This window comes from Calidris pugnax, unplaced genomic scaffold (assembly GCF_001431845.1).
Source record: "Calidris pugnax isolate Ruff unplaced genomic scaffold, ASM143184v1 scaffold177, whole genome shotgun sequence".
NCBI lineage: Eukaryota > Metazoa > Chordata > Aves > Charadriiformes > Scolopacidae > Calidris > Calidris pugnax.
The window spans coordinates 2,118,824-2,139,919 of NW_015090909.1; the positions used below are offsets into that span (position 1 = coordinate 2,118,824).

Here is a 21,096-nt window from a genome sequence, read left to right on the forward strand (position 1 = left end):
CTGCCCTGGGAGGGACACCTCCCACCAGAGCAGGTTGCTCAAAGCCCCATCCAGCCTGGCCTTGAACACCTCCAGGAATAGGGCATCCTCAGCTTCCCTGGACAACCTGTACCAGTGTCTCACCACCCTCACAGGAAAGAATTTATTCCCGATATCTAACCTAAATCTCCCCTCTTTCAGTTTAAAATCGCTACCCCTCCTCCTATCACTACACCCCCTGATAGAGTCCCCCCCCATCTCTCCTGTAGGCCCCCCCCGGACTTGCACAGAGTGCTGTCTGGGCTACCCATCTGGGCCAGTTCTCATACAAAACCAGCAATGCCCCAGTTAACCCAGGACCAGACTAAGGCAGCAGCAGCAATGTTCTCCCAGGAAGCACTCCCAGCCTCATGAGATGCAGCCGTACAGCTCTGCGAGCCAAAATTGTCACTTCTGTGTCTCACTAGGGGTGTCACAACTTTTGACTGTGTGTTGATACTGCTGACTGACAGGCTGATATTGCTACCCAGTGGCTACCGTCTGAGCTAAATGGAAGCCTGAGTGTATTTTAATTGCAGCAAATAGCCAGTAACTTCTCATAACAAGACCCACACGTAATCTCTGTGCTGTTGGGCTACTTGATGTGGGCAATCACTTTCCCTCTCCAAGAGCCCCTCTGGTGAGCAGCACGTCCGTCCCTGTGCCCGCAGCAGCCCGTCCCCTCGAGGCCAGCCCAGCCAGAACAGGGCATGCAGAAACCCATCTCCAAGCAGAGGACTGGCCCTTGGATTCCAGCAGCTCTGAACAGCCCGAGGTGCTGGGTTGTGCTACAGGCATCAGCCAGAGCTGCCTCAACTAGAAGGAGACACAGATCGAATGTGGGACATCTTTCAGCTACTGTTTTGACAGTCTCCCTACGTATTAATGGAAGTAGCAGGAACCAGCAGTGACAGCCTTCATTTGCTGTGTGGGAGGAGAAAAGGAGGCTCACAGGGAAGTTGTACTGGGGATTTTCCTAAGCAGGAGAAGGCACGTCACTGGGTATGTCCCCCAGTGCCAGCAGGCTTTCTGTGGAACCCCTGGTGACCCACACAGTGATGAGCTGTTACACCACACGCTTGTGGCCGCGGATGCCAGCAGGTACTCCCACTGGCTAAGCACAGTGGCCCTATTAGCGTCAGGTCACCAATCCTACAACTTGCATAATTAGCAACAAGAAAAGAGAAATTGTCCCTTCTTTCCCACTCGGTGCCCCGCTGACCCACAGCACGCCGGCATCTGCCACCCCGGGAGCAATCTGCTTGATGGTGCTGAGCACAAGGGCATCTGCCCTTTAGTTCTGCACTCCCACCTCTACCCATGGGGACAGGCTAACGAGCTGTTACCAAACTTGTTTACAAATACACTGAAAAGGTGCAGCTACAAATTTGCGTGCAAGGTCAACAAGCTGGGGTTGTACTTGCTGAAGACACTGTGGCAGCAGACTCACCTGAATTGATGCTGTAATGGCTTCAGGTGAAGGATGGTGAGGAACTTTTAAAATGTACTTGTGAGCATATAACTTAATACTGTGAAGGAAGTCCAAACCACCACAGCTGAATGCCATTTTACCCTGTTCAACTCCACTGAAAGGAGGGGAGTGCCTCCTTGGGGAAGCAAGCCCTCATTACCAGCTGATCTGCTCTAGCTTCCATTAAATATATTGTCTGTCATTGATACCAGTGATTTCTAATTCAACAGCAATTCTACTGGGTCAACTTTGAAATGGGACCATTGTATCCCACAGAAAGCCTTTAAAATAAAAAATATTTATCACTGGGGTACCTGTACAGTTTTGCCACAGATCTTGGTACATTCTGCACACGCAAACTGTGTTTATACTGCTAGTCATCTCTTTTACACATAATTACCTAGTGGATACAGTCTGGACTGCACACGCAAAATGTGTTTATACACATAATTACCTAGTGGATACAGTCTGGGAACCATACTTAATTATATGTGTATTTTCTTGTAATGTCACAAACAAATTTCACAGTCTTGATTACCTCTTCGTATTTGTTATAATCTCTCCAGAGCTGTTCTATGTTTATCATTGGATTCACGCAACCGCGCTGGTAAACCCTACGGACAGCTGTTATCCTCTGGTTTTCTGCGTAAGATCCTACTGCTTCTCTAAAGAGTGGGGAGAGAGATGAACGTCAGCTATTACAGATTATAACTTCTATGAACATCAATATTACATTAACTGAGTTTAAAAAAAAAGTCTTTTAAGGTACTTACACGCCCTTCAAAAAATTGATGTAATCCACCCAGATCTATATGAAAAAAAATATTACACACAATGAAACCAATGTTTAGTTGTACTTCTTATAACGTAAGAAATTAAATGTTTGGGGTTTTTTTTATAAAAAAACATACCTGGTATGACATGATTTCCATGCCAATCTTATCCAGAGCAAAATCATATGCCTGAGCCATTTTTTCTCTGAGGAAAAAAACAAACCACAAAGACCATAGAGCAAGTCTTTAGTATTAAAAAAATTCTTTATTTAAGAGTATTCTTTTGTGCAGCAAATTCTAAACATTGAGGCATGGAAAGCATCATTCAACAGTTGAGAGTAAAAACTGGCATTCAGATAGCTTTAAATGCTACATTTAGGGTTTTGTTTTATTTTTAAGCAAATTATTTAAATTTATTGGTGGCAATCTAGCACACGGCTACATTTAGGGTTTTGTTTGTTTTATTTTTAAGCAAATCATTTAAATTTATTGGTGGCAATCTAGCACACTAACAGTCCCCAAGACACTCCCCTCCTTAAGTAAGTAGAAATCCACATGTACAATGTGCCCTGGAAGTTGAGAAAATAGAAAACAACTGCTCTCTACATCTTTTTAGCTGACAGATGTACCCATGGTTTCTTTTTTTCCCCTCAGAATTCCCAAAAACTTGTTGTAATTCTCCACGAACACCAAAAGGGTGGGACAATTAGGAGTAGCTCCCCTGTGTGGAAACTGGCCAAAATCTTTCACATGATTTCTTATCCCCCCAGATTCAAAGTATTTTCCCCCAAATTTAAAACGTTCATAGAGTATCTCCCTGGTCATGTTTCAGTGAAAACAGCTTTTGCTCTCTCCCACTTTTCTCCCGGTTTCTTTTACTCAAATATTTTTCAGTACCTTACTACCTCCTTTACCATATTAGGAGGAAAAATAGAGGAATGTTAGATGAGATGAAAAAATGGGGGCGGGCTGATACTTTTTAAAATAGTCTTGTAAAAATAAATTCTAAAAATTTGCTTTTTTTCTGCTAATGCTTTACTTATCTTGCCAGTTATAATACACAGAAATTATGGTGGGCTGGGAAAGAAACAGTTTATAGAATCTGAAAGGTACCAATAGTTTTTGAAACCTCAAGCAGGAAGAAAAACCATTAAACTCAGTCTGCAGGATTATGAGCAAGCACAATGTAGTAAATGAGGAGGAAAAATAGAGGAATGTTAAATGAGATGAAAAGATGGGGGCGGGCTGATACTTTTTAAAATAGTCTTGTAAAAATAAATTCTAAAAATCTGCTTTTTTTCTGCTAATACATTACTTATCTTGCCAGTTATAATACACAGAAATTATGGTGGGCTGGGAAAGAAACAGTTTACAGATGCTGAAAGGTACTGGTAGTTTTTGAAACCTCAAGCAGGAAGAAAACCCATTAAACTTAGTCTGCAGGATTATGAGCAAGCACAATGTAGTAAATGAAAAGGGATGGAGATTAATGCATCCCAAAATTATGATACCCTGATTTTTATGCTTTTTTATACCTTCAGAAACTTTCTCTAATTACTGAACTATTTACTACTGCTAGTCAAATACAGTACCTCAACTGGAATTAATGCTGAATTTTGTGGAGACTGTAAACAGGGCACTAAGGGGGAGGACAGCAAAAGGTCCCAACTGAGGAAGAAATGTGTTTCAGACTGGCTCAAGCACCAATCTCACCTGCAGGGAACCGGCACGGATACACCAGCTCCTCCCCAGCTCTTGTCCCACCTTGTTATATGGATCCAGACTAAGGGAGCAATTTTACCCAACAGGCTCAATTAAAGAAACTTTAAAGAGAATGTTTTCCAAATGCAGATTACATGTTACCCCCCGACACTCTACCAGAAGATCCCCAGGCAGGTTTGCCACACAGGTTCCTCCCCACGAATGTTTTCCAAATGCAGATTACACGTTACCCCCCCAACACTCTACCAGAAGATCCCCAGGCAGGTTTGCCACACAGGTTCCTCCCCACCCCTTAGTCAAAAATCAAGAAGAGATTCACCGTAGAGTAATTCAGAGCAACCCCGTTAACTTACTTGTAACTAGGTAGCTTCCCCTTGGTTTCTCGTACATAGGAAAGGTAACATTTCCATAAATCAATGTGTAAAACCTTCATAAGGCATCGCTGAAATAACTGTTTAATACATCAAGAAGACGTGATCAGGATTCCAGACAGAGAAAGTAGGTTTCTACTTTTAAAGCTACACAGTATGAATTAAAATAATCTTTGCAATTATGATTGAGATTTGTAAGAAAGAATAAGATAAACGACTCATTGTTTTGACTAAAGCATCTCTGTGCTACGCAAAGGAACTGGAGAGAATGAAGCAGAGAAATTCCTCTGCACACTTCACTGATTACAGCTTGGTCCCAACAACAAATCAACTTTAGAGATAATTCTTATCTGTGTTTTTGAATAGCGCGTTCAATGAAGCTAGAGTTCTGCTCAATCTGCTTTAGCCTTATCACGAGATACTTTTTCTTGCTATAGAGATATATTACATATATTGATAGGACTCACCTTTTCCACTTTGTCATAATTTTTTGCTTTAATCTATAGGGAAGCAGAGAAAAACAAATCACTTAAGAAACTATTTTAGAATAGTAGGAATATATTCTTCATACAGTACTATAACATTGCAGTTTGTACTTTGGCTGCTTAAACTAATTACATTGTAACACCACATATTGTTGCAAAAATATAAGTAAACATATAAAAATCATGTACTTCACTTAGCTTTTTCAAAATTAGTGCTTTTAAATTTTATTTTTTTTAAATTTTTCACTTCCACTAGGGCCAAAATTTAGGTATCCATAGGTAAAGTTGCTTTCCTGTACTCTGGTTTGGAGATGCAGACTTAGCCTCTTACTTCAAGGTACTCTGTTGCCTTAAGTGCATATATTGACCTAAGCACCAAAGCCTCTAGATCGGGATGTAGTAAATTAACAGTAAAATACCATATTTACAAAACTAATAGGGTAATAAATGTGTTATATTTGAATATTTATTTCTCAAAGTACACTTTGCTATAATATGCTGATGCTGAATAAGGGAATAATAAACAACAGAGCACCTGGTTTTGGATGGGAGCCCACAGCCCTGGTGCTCCCTTCCAGGAAGGGCCAAACCCCGCTCACACCTCGGCACTCGTTTCATTCACACAGCACACACACCGCAAGGGTAGAGGGTGAAACCTAGTCTTGAAGGAACAGGTTGCCTTTCAGACAGGACAAAGAAAAGCACGAGACAGATGTAGAGGAGAGACTGGCACCCTTCGTGTATTTATTAGCTCCAGTTGTGTTAAATAGTCAGCAATCTGCAGACACATACCCTGAAGAAACATGGAACATCTACAACGCCTCTAGAAGATGCTTATCTGCATTGACATAAAGAGCCTTTAAAAAAATCAGGATTTTTTATGCTATATTGTGTTTTTTTAAAGCATCAAAACTCCCTTTTATATCTCATTGCTCTTTGTTTACTTTGGGGATTCACAGCTTTTATTTTGGTGTGAAACACCAGAGCCCCAGGAGCAGCCCTGGAAGCCTTTCCCTTTCCCCAGGGAGCACAGCGGTAGAAAGCACACAGCACCCTTGTGCAGCTGGTATTAATTGTATCATTTTTATATCACTCCCATTCTAAAGCACAGAAGAGTTTTTAATGGAAGCATTAGGAAACACCGACTCATCTGCAGGAGGCCTAAAATAAATACATCCTGTACTGCACCATGCACAGCTATTCTTGTCTGCTGTGTCCCGAGTTTTCACATTCCTGCAACGCCTCCGAGAGCTCTAACAGAGCATCCCCATTTCTCTCACTCCTGGAACAAGCTCAATTGAAAACAAGAGAATTCAAACAAGTTTTGCATAAAAATTTTAATGGCGCACACGGCAGACCGGACTCTTGTGTCCGTATTGCTGTCGAACAGGAGCAGTACCCTGCCCAGGTTGAAAAGATCTCACAAAATCCAGATTTGCAGAAAGTTAAGCCTAATTATGTCTTGCCCACATGATTTTGACACAATCTTTCTGCACACTATTCAGCAGAAAGATAGCTGAGCAGAGAAATAACCGATTACAGAAATAGCAATGCTCTGAAATAAGGCTTAACTAAAACCAGGAGGTGACACATCCATGCTACCTCTAACCCCTGGGGTAAGCCACGCGGAGCCAACACACCCTCAGCTGTGGGTACGTATCCCACAGACATTTTCTCACAGCTTTTTTGAGTAAAGCACAATCTTTCCACCTTTAAAAAGCACTTATAATAATTGTAGGGTTGTTTAGACAGAAGTCTTCTGCGGACACAAGGTGTCTGATCCTGCCCTACTTCCAGTTGAAGGAAAGTAACTTCTTGTATTTCAATTTTCTCCTCCATTGTAAGTCCAAAAAAGACATCTCCCATTTTTACTTCATCCTTTTTTGACAGTAACTTTACAGGTTCCTCAGTACTACTTAGAATACTACGAAAAAGATGCAACTCTCACTAAAGAACAAGAGCTCGTAGTCTACGCCTCCCACTCCCTGCAAACTCCTTTTATCCTTGGCCACTGAGTGGAAAAAACCAAACAAATTTTGGGTTGTGCATCTAGCGCAGAGCACAGCTGCCTGCACTTTTTTTTCCTCTTGTACTTACTCAAGTAGAATATTCAATAAGATGAGCAGAAGCTTTTTTTTCTCTTTTTTATAAAAAAAGAAAAAAAAAAGAGTGAATCCCCTGGAAATAGATAAATCTCATTTTTGTGAAAATTAAATAAAATGAATCCATGACTTTGCCACCAACAAAAGGTATCACCTTGTAGTTATTCATGAACAAGACCCAAAATAATTTTCAAAAGTTCAGAATGAAAGGCTGAAAGCAGGCAGGGCAAAAATGAGTGTGCCTTCCCAGTAGAGCCACATAAAAAGTGATTTGCATGTCCGCCTCGAGTTACTACAGCAGAGGTGATTCCTAGATGTAGCTCATTGAGCTGTGAACGCTCTCTGCCTGCTGAGCACCTCTCTCTGCCCCTTGTCACCCAAGAGCCCAATGACTACTGTTACTCAGCGTGACCCAGACTGACCTCAGTAATTGTACACTATCAGGTAGATGCACAGTAATCCCACTTAATTGTTTACTAGAGCAACTTTATTAGCACCCGGTAGTGCTGTCACCAAGCAACATCAAAAGACAGAGCACAAGGAGTAGCTATCAATTACACTACATGCACTTCCAATGGCCAAACACCTTCAAAAGTAAAATATTTTGCTAAGAAAAAAAGCTATATTCTTTATTTGTGTGTGGTATGACTCAAAGAAAAAATATTTTCTATACAAATACACAAAAAGCTGCTGGCCACATCTGGACTTCAAGTCAGTGTTACAAATTTTTTAAATCCATAAAAGTAGTTTGATACCAATATCCAAAAATGCAGAAATCTTGGTACCAATGAAGTCAGGAAGCTGGGGATGGGCAGGACTTGTTAAAAATAAAGAAAAAGAAAAAGCGATACTGGCCAATGCTTACTGAGTCTCTCTCACTGGAAAGTTTTCACCAAGCCCACAGAGCTAGAGTGAAGAGCAGCTCGTTCTCCTGCAGGAATTTGTTTGCATTTCTTGGCTCCCAAGCAAACATCCTGGCAGGGACACCACAGGGAAGGGGAAAGCATCATCACCACCAAGGACACACACTGCCTCCAGGACCCACCGTCACACATTTCTGTTATATTTCTTGTTTTTCCTATTATAGCCACTGGAACAGGCAGTGATTAGATGGGGACAAGCGTTAAAGGATTGACATTAATACTGTATTTTTGTTCTTAAAGACAAACATAATGAAGGGAGCTACAGATCTTTACAGCAGATTATCCTTCCATTTCTAATATATTCCTATTCTGATTGCTTTAATTCAAGAGGTAGGTGTTACCCACATGGAGGCTAACACACAGGAGCTTCTCCACCACAAATCCACCACCTACAGAATGACTCATATACAATTGTTATTCCAAGGTAAAATTGGTATATATGAACATCTGCCCACCTATCCTATACAAAGACCACCTAGTCTGACCAGCTATACTTAGACGTTCCTGTAGTAAAACACATCTGACCTTGTTTTCCTCTGCCTACAACAGTGACAAATTCCACCTATTTTTCTGAAAGAATAACTTTAAATTTCCTATTGGAGCATCAGATTTAAGTCTCTACTGTATTTGGCTTTGTACAACAGGAATTCATAATAGCAGGGTCACATTTCTTCCCAGAATACACAGTGTGTGTCCCAATAATGAGCTTCACAAACATTCAAGGGCAAAATTTAATCCATAAATTACATTGCACTTCACCCTTTTTAATAGACTCATTAAAAGGCATATGTGTCATTTATGATTATGCAAAGCAAGTGATTTTATTAATCTAGAGATTTAAGACTACTTGTAGTTGTCAGGCAACCTCCAACACAAGCCTAAAAAGTATCCTAGTTTTATTTCAACCTTTTCGGTGTATTTGGTTTCACACTTCTAAGGAAGCAAGGTTGTTACATGGTACTTAAGGATCAGCATATCACACTTCTCAAGAAGCGAGGTTGTTACATGGTACTTAAGGATCAGCATGGCTTTTTCTACTATCTACTTCTATATTCCAACTCATCTTATTTTTCAATGGTTATTTTACAAGGAAAAAAATTTATTTTCTCATGCATAAAACCTAATGTTCTCTTATCCACTGCCTCCAGATGACTCCTTGGTGAGGCAGGTCCTCTTGCCCTCTCTGCTACCCACCACTCCTGCACTGCTCTCCAACATTTTTTGGAACTTTTTTTGGAAGAAGGACCTGAAGAGAAACACCAGGCGCCACTGGGAGACTGCACCAGCTGATGAGGGACAGGCTGGGAGAAGAGAAAACACCACAGCAGCACCAGTGTTAACTTTCTAAGGATTTAGTTCACAGTGGCTGGTGGTTTTAGAACTACTGTTTCCTAAAATCTGGTTTTGTCATAAATACTACCATGCATGCAACATCTTTAATGTTTGGGTTTTTTAAAAAAAAAAACATATACACAATATATGTTTCAGATTACAAAATTACAGCCAGAGTATACGTGCATGCATTTGGAAGTACTGCTTTTGCTTATTAACTGTATTAAAGACTTATGTTCATTCACACAGACGACTAGGTATTAGATAACTAAAATGTTAGCATTTTAAATGTAAAATCAGAGCACACAAAATTTATTATCACTGAATCCATCTGTATTGACCATTTGCCTTTTTTTTTTTTTAACATGTTGATTGTTAAGGTAAATAGTCAACCACGCACTGTCAAGCCCAGTGGGGTGTCATTTGGGTCTCTGCTAGTATAGAACTGTAGGTGTAATAAAAAACATCCACATTTCTCTCCCTGTTTCCAAAATATAGACTAGGTCTGGCTGGAGAGATGTTCACACTTTATTCGCAGAATAAATACTGCTTGGACCATAGCAGTTCAAACATTTCAGACTGCCTTAAAGAAAAGTAATCTTGGAAAGGATGAAGAGAGTGCAACATGCTAATTCATTCTTCTATCTTTTGCACATTCAGCCTTTTGCTATTTGCTGAGGTTTCCGGTCACTGACTAATTGCATGAGTGCTTAACATGACAAATTTGTTTTTCTACAGGTCAAATAACAGCAATTACCTTTGCAAATGGCAAACCAAGCTCTGTTCCAGTACATGAAACACAGGTGAAATGCAGGACTAACACTGCGCTCGCATGTGGTTATTAACCCAAGAAGGAAGGATTATAACTACCTAGATAGTTTGATGTAAAACTTCTCTTATCTCTGCTGAACAAAGCAAGTATTTCATTTGTGCAACATATTCCAAGGCTAAACCAATGAAATCCTTTATTTAAAAACATTAGCATATAATTGCAGGTGTAATTTCTGTAATATAGAATTTGACTGCAATTTATACCAGATAAGGATTGAATGATTTGGTATTTCTGCAGTCTTCATTCGGAGTTTTAATATTCCTTGTGAAAATACAGCTTTTATCTTGCTATTAGGAAAGACTGCAAGGAAGACCTATAGTACACCCAGCAAGGGAAAACTAATTTTCTCAAAATATAGTAAGATGACATTCTAAGCATTTTCATTCAGTATGGTGTAATTTTTCACATAGCTGTATCTCAATTTCAAAGCTGGCCATAAAATGGGATTTGAAAAGTTCCTTAAAATTATTCTAAATGAAATGCCTCCAACTACTATGACATGTATTATCTCTAGAGCTTCCACAACCATAACATTACATCAAAATTTAAAAATCATGTTGTCTCTACTAGATCTATCACTAGATAGATCTAGTAAACAGTCTCCTTACATGGTAGAGTCACAGCTGCCATATAGACAGCTACAATATAGAGCCAAAACCCCCCACCATTTTCCGTTCCTGATCACAACCATCATTTAGGTTTCACAGTTGTTTCCTGATAAACAAAAGAGTGGCCTATTATGTATGCTATCATGTATTTGTATTTATATTTAGACATGCTTTGAATTTACTCACAGCATTTAAGAATAAACTTTTCAGTAACTAAGACTATTCTTTGAGCTAATGAAGAGGAGCTGGAATTCTGCAAACCAAATAACCAGTTAATATCCTACATATATAAATGACAACAGGCACTTACTGGGCAGCTAGTGAAAAATGTTAACTTTCTATAGCAAAACTAAGGGCCCCATCACCATTTTCTGTTAAAGACAAAAAAAGACCTGCAAAAGGCAGCCCACAAGAAAAGCATCACTAGTAAATGAAGGGCAGTATTTTTCATTAAGGAGCCAAGTTGCAGCTGGAGCTTGGGACAGGACAGTGGCGATCATTAGTAAATGAACGGCAGTATTTTTTGTTAAGGAGCCAAGTTGCAGCTGAAGCTTGGGACAGGACAGTGGCAGAGCTAGAGAGGGTTGCTGCACAAATAACCCCTAATACACAAGGTTGCTCCTCACTCTTTAACTTCTTGGAAATTATCGTTATAGCCTCATGATCCCAAGCTGTTAATAGCTTTCAGGAACAACTAACCAAAGCAACATTAGGTTAACACACTCTACCAACCTTCCTCCTCTTGGAGGCAGCAGCCTAGAGAGATCTCAGCATAAATATCTCCACCATCTGACTAAATGTTAAGAAAAAATAGGCATGACTGAAGAGTTGAAAAGACTATTTCCAAAACTGTGGGCATAAAACTAGATTTATCTGGAGACTCAGGAAAAGGAGGAACCCAGCTGTGCCTGCCGAGAGGCTGTGAGGAAGCAGCTCAGAACAGAGGTCTTCAGAAAAAAGCGCAAATGAAGAAACTGTGAAATGCTACTCTGAAGACAGAGTAACACATGCCTCAGCTAAAATGGAGTCAAATCATTCTTAATCAAAAAACCCACGTAAACAAGTAATTACTAATTTAAAAAAATATATCTGCAAGTGGAAGATGGCTTTTTCTTTTTACTAATTACAAAAAAATATCTGCAAGTGGAAGATGGCTTTTTCTTTAATCTATTAGATTAAATACCAATACCTTTAATTTTCAGATGCATCAGGAAAGAAATTAATCCAGAAGAATACTTGAATATAATATCTTTAGGTATCAGCAAACTGTCTGCATTCTGTAAGTGCAGTAATACAAGGACTGAGAATCTGGACAACCTTGCTGAACAAGCTCACAGTAAATGGACCGATCTAGAAGTGAATAAAGATTAATGCATCACAGTGAAGAAACTTAACTTTACTACTTATGCAATTTGGAATGTTAGGAAAAAACCTCCCCCACCTAATTCCTAAATATCTACTCCAGTGTAAAGAAGAACAAGGACTTAATAAATATGAGAGATCAGGGACGGCATTACCAAAAAATAGCTACTGTGCTTTAATTTACACCTTAGAGCAATCTGAATTAATTTCCATGTCCTGACAAATTTTTAGGACTAGCATCTACTCCCTTTAAAGAAAATGCTGGCCCCTTGGTCCTGCAGTGAGGCGCTTTATTCATATTAGTAATTTGAAAAGCAATCATAGATTTCAGGCACCACTGTCAAGAGACTAGCCAGAGGCTGTACAGAGGAACATTTCTCTACAGGCAGGCTTAAAAAAAAAGTTTTGCTGACAAAACTGTTACATGATTTTTCTAGTTGAATTTCAGGTACCGCTGTCAAGAGACTAACCAGAGGCTGTACAGAGGAATATTTCTCTATAGGCAGACTTAAAAAAAAAAGTTTTGTTGACAAAACTGTTACATGATTTTTCTAGTTGGAGAATGGTACTGAATTGCAATCACTGATTATCTAATTTATTTCTGATGTCACATGTACTTCTATTATTTCTTCCTCTTTTTCCCCCAATGTGGATTACAAAAATGAAGAAGCCATTTCTCAAGCTTATTTCTCTTTTCTTCCCATCTATTTCATTCTGCTCCTACCTCTTCTCATTTTGCTTGTGTTTTACTTCCTTTCCAGAACACTTCTCATTCCTTCTTCCAGACCAGAACACATTTTCAGAAAAAATATTTCAGATTTGTGGTTCTGTTGAAACACCAAACCCACCTCATGTTTGCACTGCTATTTTCCTTCCTGACAAACCGAGTTCCATTATAGCAAATATTTCTTATGGATTAGTATAATTCAAGCAAAGCTGCAGAAACAGAGCTTTACAAGTCATGATGAAAAGCACACTACAGATGCTATTCTTCAAAAAAAGACAACTCCAGTTATCTGTTACTTCACCACACTACGGATCTGACATTTAAAAATTACCTAGAAAATGAGGGTGAAGTAGAGACCTGCTGCATCTCTAGGTTTCTTTTACCTGTGAGTACTGCCTCAGTCTACAGACTTTGCTGTATGGGTAAAGCTCATGTGTATACAGCTCACATGAAGCAGCTGTATCTATCTCTTCAAACTCTTTTGTGTAAAAGAATTAAGTAGTTTACTGATGCTTTGAGACAACCGTCCCCAACAAAATTTCATTAATTAAATCATTTGCTCTACTGATGTTTTGAGACAACCGTCCCCAACAAAATTTCATATTAGGTATATAATCAATAGTTACACTCTGCCCATAAAGCCACTTTTCATATGCCCGCTCTTAGCATAAGCAGTTCTTATATGCCAATTTAAAATCAATAGGCCATAAGACCTCCATAATAAGGACCTTCTGTTTGTGGTCAGACCATATTTAACAGATGGAAACAAGTATCTCCTGGTTTGAGAAAGACTACATTATCACTACAGTTACTTTTCTGAAATACTTTTTAATAGAAGTTTTGATCCATTCCTTCCAGAACTATAATATCACTACAGCTACTTTTCTGAAATATTTTTAATAGAAGTTTTGATCCATTCCTTCCTGTTTAGTCAACTTCACCCCCTATACTATTTTTTGCACTCTTTTTGTATCTACAAAGCTTCACATGGTCATCCTCAGATACCCACTACTTTTTGCATCTACCAGCTTCACATGGTCATCCTCAGATACCCACTGATTTCTCCTCCCTGAACTGCACCATCCACTCCACTCTCCCTGCTCTAAAACATGCCTGTAGAACTCCAGCACCCTCAGTAACTGAGAAACACATCTGACTAAAAGCACCAAGACCTCCTACCCAACGTCAGGAAGATGTCTTTCATACTCCTGGCTCAGCACTATTCAAGAAAACAAGAAGTCTTCTTAGGTGTTTAGATCTTCCAACATACAAGCATATTTTCTCTGATTTCGCCTGACTGAACTGCATCATCCACTCCACTCTCCCTGCTCTAAAACATGCCTGTAGAACTCCAGCACCCTCAGTAACTGAGAAACACATCTGACTAAAAGCACCAAGACCTCCTACCCAACGTCAGGAAGATGTCTTTCATACTCCTGGCTCAGCACTATTCAAGAAAACAAGAAGTCTTCTTAGGTGTTTAGATCTTCCAACATACAAGCATATTTTCTGTAATGGCATCTTGCTTTATGCTTTTAGTTGGGAAGTACAAGCTACCTACTCCTATAATTTTCCATATATCTGGAGACGATCCAGTGTTCTTTGCTCCTTTAATATTTATTGCATTTTACTGTATGACATATCTTTATCTGTGCTACTCATTTTTTAATATCTTCTCCAAATTAGGAAAATAATTAACTTTTTATTTAGGCAATTTTTCCATTATCAAATTTAATGGAATATTAACTGTCTGCAGTAATTTACAAATACTAAGCATCCTTCTATTTTCCACTCCTTTCTGCCCAGATCCCAGATTTGTAAACTCAGATAAATTACACTGGTTGTCTACATCAACAAATCATAAGCAACCAGTCCTCCAGCAGGGTCAATGGAATTGGACATCTGCACTCCTCTAATGCTTTTTTCAGCTAATTTAGTAAGATAATAGGCGCCAGGATCTTACACAAGATTGCCAAACTGAGGAGCGTATGTAAATTGTAGTCTGCTATCACCACTAGCAAGGCACTAACCTCATAAAACCCCTTGCAAATACTAAGACCTTAAAAACAAGGCAGGGATCAGATCACTGCAACAGATTACAGATTGTAAGGGGTCCCATGAGGCATCATTACCTAGAAAAAAGAATAGCCAATTGTTCCATCGCACACATCTTGCTCCTTACAACGCTCTAGCTAAAAATCAAACTTGAGACTCTTAACTCAAAAATCATCTAGTTACTTTTCACTTCTGTCAGAAATCAGTGTTCATTACAGTAACATACAGGTCCTTAAAAAAATCATTCCTCCTTTGATTTTGGTATTCTCAAAATATCTCAGAGAATATAAGAAAGCAAAATTTATTAGAAAGAGGTGATTTACTATGTAACTTGACAATATAGCTGGGGAAAATGGGACGTTTTAGAAGGCATTAAGTTCCCAATTAGGTTTATAGTTTGACAATTTCTCATTACACTAATCACATGCCCACACTTTTGATATATTCTTTTCAAATATGCTTGCATAAAAGTGAGGAAGAGGCTAACTCTGATAACCATAACTGTTTCACAATGTGAATTATGATATTTCAGAAAATATATTTCTGTAGAATAAAGTTATCAAATAAAATCTTGGTGAATGATTGGACAATTCTTAAAACCTTCCATATGAAAATTATTATCTTAATACTACACCTGAACAAGCCAGAATTTCAGAGAGATTTTACTTTTAAAAGGCCATCTTGAATATCTATTTAAAAATAGAAGTAACACATCTAGAAGGCAGAAAAGGTCCCTTAACAGTATCCACACTGACTTAGCAGAAGGGCTAGTAGTCCAAACAAAGACATCTTAGTACCAGAAAGAACTGCTGCCCTTTTGTGTGGTCAAATTCATTCAGAGACCATGCTTTAATTTCTCCCATTTTCTATCATGGAACTGGTCTAGTAAAGGCTCTTACCCCCCCAAAAGCCAGCCAAACAAGCAGTTCTCCTACAGAAAAGGAACACAAGTTTCTTGAAGAGTAAAAATTGGTACCAGAAGATGTAATTGTATCATACAGAATAATCTTCTTACTATTATAGTATTAGCACAACACTAGCTTGGCCTGTCAGCAGAGGACAAATTGTTCTTAATGTTTTGTCTCTACAGCTGGAATGTTAAGGAGCAATTTTCCAATAATTTGTTGCAAAAATGGCCCAAAGAACGGTTCTCAAAACTATTAGATTGGACCTAAGTCTTGGAAGGTGCCTAAGGGCTCTAATGCTTGACCACATTAGACAGTTGTCTTATCACAGGAAAACAAGAATCAGAAATCTCAAAGTTAGTAGTGGAGAATAATGCTCAGGCAGAAGTAATTCTCTGCAATTGCGTCGCAACATCCATTTGCAGTTGCCAGGATGTACACTATGCTACGAAATAGACCTTACTAAACCTAAACCAAGTGCACTTGAACTGCAATGCTACAAAAATAATCTTCTAAGGAAGGGATGTGGGTCCTGGCTTTGCCATGGATTTCCTACAAAATCATGAAGAAACATTTATTACATTAGTGATTTACTAAACTGGGAAAATAATCCACTTCAGAAATGTAAGATTAACCTAACTACTGAGCTGGTTTTGTTCTACAGCAATGAGATATTCCAGCTGAAGTTCATTGAATTATCCTATTTTTCTAATACAGGCAGCTGCCCTAATTAAAAATCCTCCGTATGTCTGTCCAAAATCAAGGAAATTCTCTACTGTTTCCTTTCTGCAAACACATATTCTTAATCGTAGTTATTGAAAAGTCTCATCTATAATGTTAAAAAGACTGTATTTTAAAAGTCAATTACAGGATTTAACATCCAGATTTCTGTCTTTTGGCAATGAAGAGGAAACAAAATACACTACAAAACTAGCATTCAGTGGTAAGAATTAATGGTTTCTTTCAACATAAGTTTTACTGCAGGGACTGCTCAGTATCTAGTTACCAAGTCTGGACTGCTCACAAACAGCCTAAACTGAAACCACATGAACAATGCAAATCTTTTTGGTTAAAGACTTGATCCAAAGCCATTTAAGTGGATAGACTCTACACAACTATTCTGGAACCTCTATTTCCAGAATACTTCAATTTGAATATGATTACCATCCCAACCAGACTGCTTAGTGCATTAAAAAGCAGGTTTCTAGAATATTTAAATGCTATACTGCTTTCCCCACTTCAAAACCTGCACTTGTACAGTGTTTAAGTGTACAAGTGCACTTCTTTCCTTTTAAACTTCAGCTTGATGCCTTCAAAGGTTAAAGCTAAGCCTGCTGGGCTTCCACCTAGGGGAATAGTCCCACTATTCATAAAACAGAATAAAGACACAAATATATATACAGCTACTTTTAAATCTATATGAGTTGATATTAGTACTAAGATAAATTACTAAGGTAACTCAGACTTCTATAACTGGCTATGTAGAGATGCATTGAAGTTGGAAAATAAAAATACAGATTACACATTGCCATGCGTTAGACATGAAATCTATGTTGGTGACATCTCTGGCGAAAGGGGAGAGGAGTTAGCTCTACACTGAGGTCTTTAATTTTACAGATCAACTCAAAACAACTTACATGTTACGCGAGGCTGGTTTGGGGGACGTGAGGTTTTTTGTTTGTTTTTATACACTCCATGTAATTAGAATTATTAATCTAAGAATGTGCTTAAGATTAAAACACATTTAAGTCAGCTGTACTTTTTGTAAGACAAAAGACTTGTAAGGACAACTCATTACATTGTTCCTATTTGAAATCTGTTGGTGTGAGATTAGCAGAGAAAAGTGCAACTCTGACTTCAAATTTCAATATAACACAAATGTCATGTGCCAACATTCATTTCATACACACCTAAGTAGGTGCATTCATTTAATACACACCTAGGTAGATTTATTTCTCATCTTATGACAGATGAAATTCAACAGCCTGTCATAAAAGCAGTACAGAACCTCAAAGCTCACACAGCCTAGCAAGAGAGATGGAATACAACTGGCATCCCAGTTTTCTCCCACCTCTCCCCATCTCAGCATATAGAGAATACCAGAAATTAGGGTAAATTGTTTAAGCTAAAGACTGATTTTGGAGTAATAAAAGGATACTGGCACAGGAAAACCCCTAGACTTGCCACAGAAAGGTCAGCCTTGACCCCTAAGCTAGAAAGAAAACCCTGCTTACTGCCCAGAAATGGAAGTGCTACTTTTATGTACAACTGTACAGAACAAATAAATACAACTACTGGTTTTGCTCCCCCTTGCTAGAGAGCACTGAATAATTAGATTTTTTAGTAAAGCCCTGTTTGATACTAATAATCTCATTTCTTTGTTGCTTTTCACAGTGTTTGCTTCTACACCCTGACACCAAGAAGTGGTGTCCATGCAGAATCAGACACATTCTAGGAAACTGCTGTTTGAGACAGCAGAAATCCAGTCAGTTTGATACTTCTTCCTCCTACCCCTCAAACTGAGCATTTTGTGGCTTTTCTGCTATAATTGATGATTCAGAAACCCCAAGTAAAGTGTTTTAGAACTTTCTGTAAAAAAAGACCCTCTTCAGTAGATGGACAGCAGGTACTTATTTGATTCAGACTGTGAGGGCTTTAACTGCTAGGATAGATGCACTGTTACGTAGACAAAGACTGGACACAAAAATACAGAATACTTTCAGATAGCATTTGCGTTAAAGAATGTTGCAAAATGCCTGCCAGCATCAAGTATTGCATTAAAAAAATAGTATGCAGGCTCTCAGCTGACTACTTGCATTGAGTTTTTCACAGAAGCACATGAAGTATCTCAGAAATACCAAGAGAGTTCTTTTTTTGTTATATTTGGCTGCTTTAAGGTAGGATGTCAAGAGCGGCACTTGGTCTGACATAAAGACACAAGCACACAATACCAAACTACCATCATCTGTAAAAAAGATATGTAGTTTACATTTTTTAGCAAATCTGCCAGGCAAAACACAGATAACACTACGGAGTTCAAGTACTTAGTGCACATTAACAGATGGTCAAGATTGCTATGCTTTAGAGGCAGAGAAGTCCAATGAAAAATGTTTGACTATGACACTTTTGCAGAAATGACAAACAGCTGTCTGTCTGTCCTGCAGGCTAATGATAACACCTCATTAGTGCAGTGTCTCCATTTGATTCAGACCAAAAATCAACAAGAATTATCACACTTAATTATTTAGAAACACCTGTATATTTTGCATTAAATTAAAAAAACCCACAGAATGACCTTAGTTTTAGAATTTCTGCAAATGAGAAAAAAAAAAATATCACAAAACTTTTCTGGGGGTAAAACTGAATTTTAGGAACACCAGTAAAATGATAAATAAACATGCAATATCTAACTTTGTGCTTTTTTTTTTTTGTAAATAGGTGAGATTTCTTATGCAACAGTAATTATTTTTTAACAGCTAAAACTACTTTCAAGAACAGCTGAAACTTCGTGGCATTATGAAAAGAGAAACTTACCTCCATCTGCTTAGTGCCAGAATAATATTTCTGCTTAACTAAAGTCTGTCAGCTAATGTTAAAGTTCCATAGTACTTCCCTTTTAATACCCATCTTTAACACACACCAAAAAAGCACTTGGTATGTAATTATTAAGTATCGATCTTAAATTGAATTTACCAGGAAAAAAAAAAAAAAGGGAAAGCCTGAATTATGTTTAGTCACATCTTATGTTGGAGAAATTACAGATTTATTCTTTAACAATAAATGGTGCAGTAAGTTTCCTGCTCAGGCTTACCAGCCTGAGATTTTATCAAGGGCAAATACCGTGGAATATTCTGAGGTTTTAAACAACTCCTTACACTGCCCCCCCAGCTGCTGCAGCACACCTGTGCAGAATTTCAGTGGTCATAAATATATTGGTAGCATTTCCCTGAGGAATGCTAGCTAGTGGCAACAATAATGGGCAAGTAAGATATACTTAACCAGGGCAGCAATTCCTTTTTCCAGGGGGTGGAGTAGGGATGGGTATACTATTCAGTATTAAAAACTTTAGCTTGCACCCACAGTGTTTTTTTAGGTAACTTGGAACCAAAAAGTCATGCACTGGGGGCTATTATAGAGTGCATTTTTACAAAGAAAAAACTTAAGTAGCTAGTAAGGTTGTTAGGGGCACCTATTTGTACTTTTAAACATTTATACCAGTCTATAAAAAAACAGTCCACTTGAAACTTTACATTCTTCATTATAAATGACCTGTACTTTCAATGAGAGTTACTTTTTATATAATGATCAGCCATTGTCACCATGGAGTAAGCATTTCTAGCACAATTTTACAATTAGAGAGAAATTACAATTTCCAAAGCCACAGTCAGTCAGTGCTAGAATGACTAAATTCCCCTAGTGAAATTAAAACTGCAAGACTGATGCTCTTGGTGTAAGGCTTATCATTCTAATTTAGTATAAAGAAAATCTTTCTTCATGTATGAGCTTGTCATCCCCACCACGTTACACAGGTAGACTTTCAAAGCATACTGCTTGTATTAAAGCTACTAATTACTGCAACATCTATGGAAAATCTGGGGAGAGGGGTCAATTGACATAGCCGAGGGAAGGAAAGCTGCAAGCTAAACTTCCACCAGCAAAATGTGTTATAAAAGCAATTTTCTGTAAACTTATTCACTGTCCCTTATCTTCAACTTATATTAATTGCATATTAGTAAAAATGCTTAACACCTTTAAGCAGATGAAAGCCTACATGTATTAAATTACCATCATTCTATTCTCCACAATAGTAAAATCAATGAGAGGGCTTCTTACACCTCAAGCTCCTGCTTATAATTTTAAATCTAAAATTAGAATTTTATCTTCTAAGTATCTATGATACAGTAAAAAAGACTAAACTGTAGAACTTAACTAACCCAAATTTCAGGGAAAGTTTAAATGAAACTCAACCCCGATCTATTCCTACAACATACTGCATATCATAGGCTGCCAAATGTTTTATGTGCTTTATAAATGCATTACAGTCTCACCAGCAGCCACGTAGTTGCATAAGCATAATTAAAAGATGTTAAAAGCACAAGATTTCCTCTGCAACAATCAGGACGTAAAAAGGTTTTGTTTTGTTTTGTTTTAAAATAATAATCAGGAAAGTTACAGAAAAGTGGAAAAAAGTTACAAATATTATTTCATTACCAGGCAATCCCCTCTCCCCACTTCCTGCCCCATCAAAAATTGTAAGTAGAATCATGCTTCTTAGATTCAAAGAACATAACTGAACTGTCCAAAGACAGCTTCTTGATGGGACCTCCTTGTCATGGGAAAGATTAATTGTAAGGACACATTGAAAGATATGCCCATAGCAATACCTTATAAAGTCTACGATTTTTCAGCA

The 21,096-nt window shown here is 38.2% G+C and overlaps 1 protein-coding gene across 3 annotated transcripts in view; it reads right to left on the bottom strand.

Annotated features, from left to right (window-relative positions):
- Window positions 1-21,096, bottom strand: part of CSTF3 (cleavage stimulation factor, 3' pre-RNA, subunit 3) — a 49,337-nt gene that overhangs the window by 13,243 nt on the left and 14,998 nt on the right. For all 3 annotated transcript variants that reach the window (XM_014949258.1, XM_014949261.1, XM_014949259.1), the window contains 5 exons: window positions 4,823-4,855; window positions 4,338-4,435; window positions 2,401-2,467; window positions 2,263-2,297; window positions 2,028-2,154 (listed from right to left, as the gene is read on the bottom strand). In XM_014949258.1, the coding sequence (XP_014804744.1) occupies window positions 2,028-2,154; window positions 2,263-2,297; window positions 2,401-2,467; window positions 4,338-4,417 (309 nt within the window). In that variant the 5' untranslated portion in view covers window positions 4,418-4,435; window positions 4,823-4,855. The remainder of the gene's footprint in view (window positions 1-2,027; window positions 2,155-2,262; window positions 2,298-2,400; window positions 2,468-4,337; window positions 4,436-4,822; window positions 4,856-21,096) is intronic.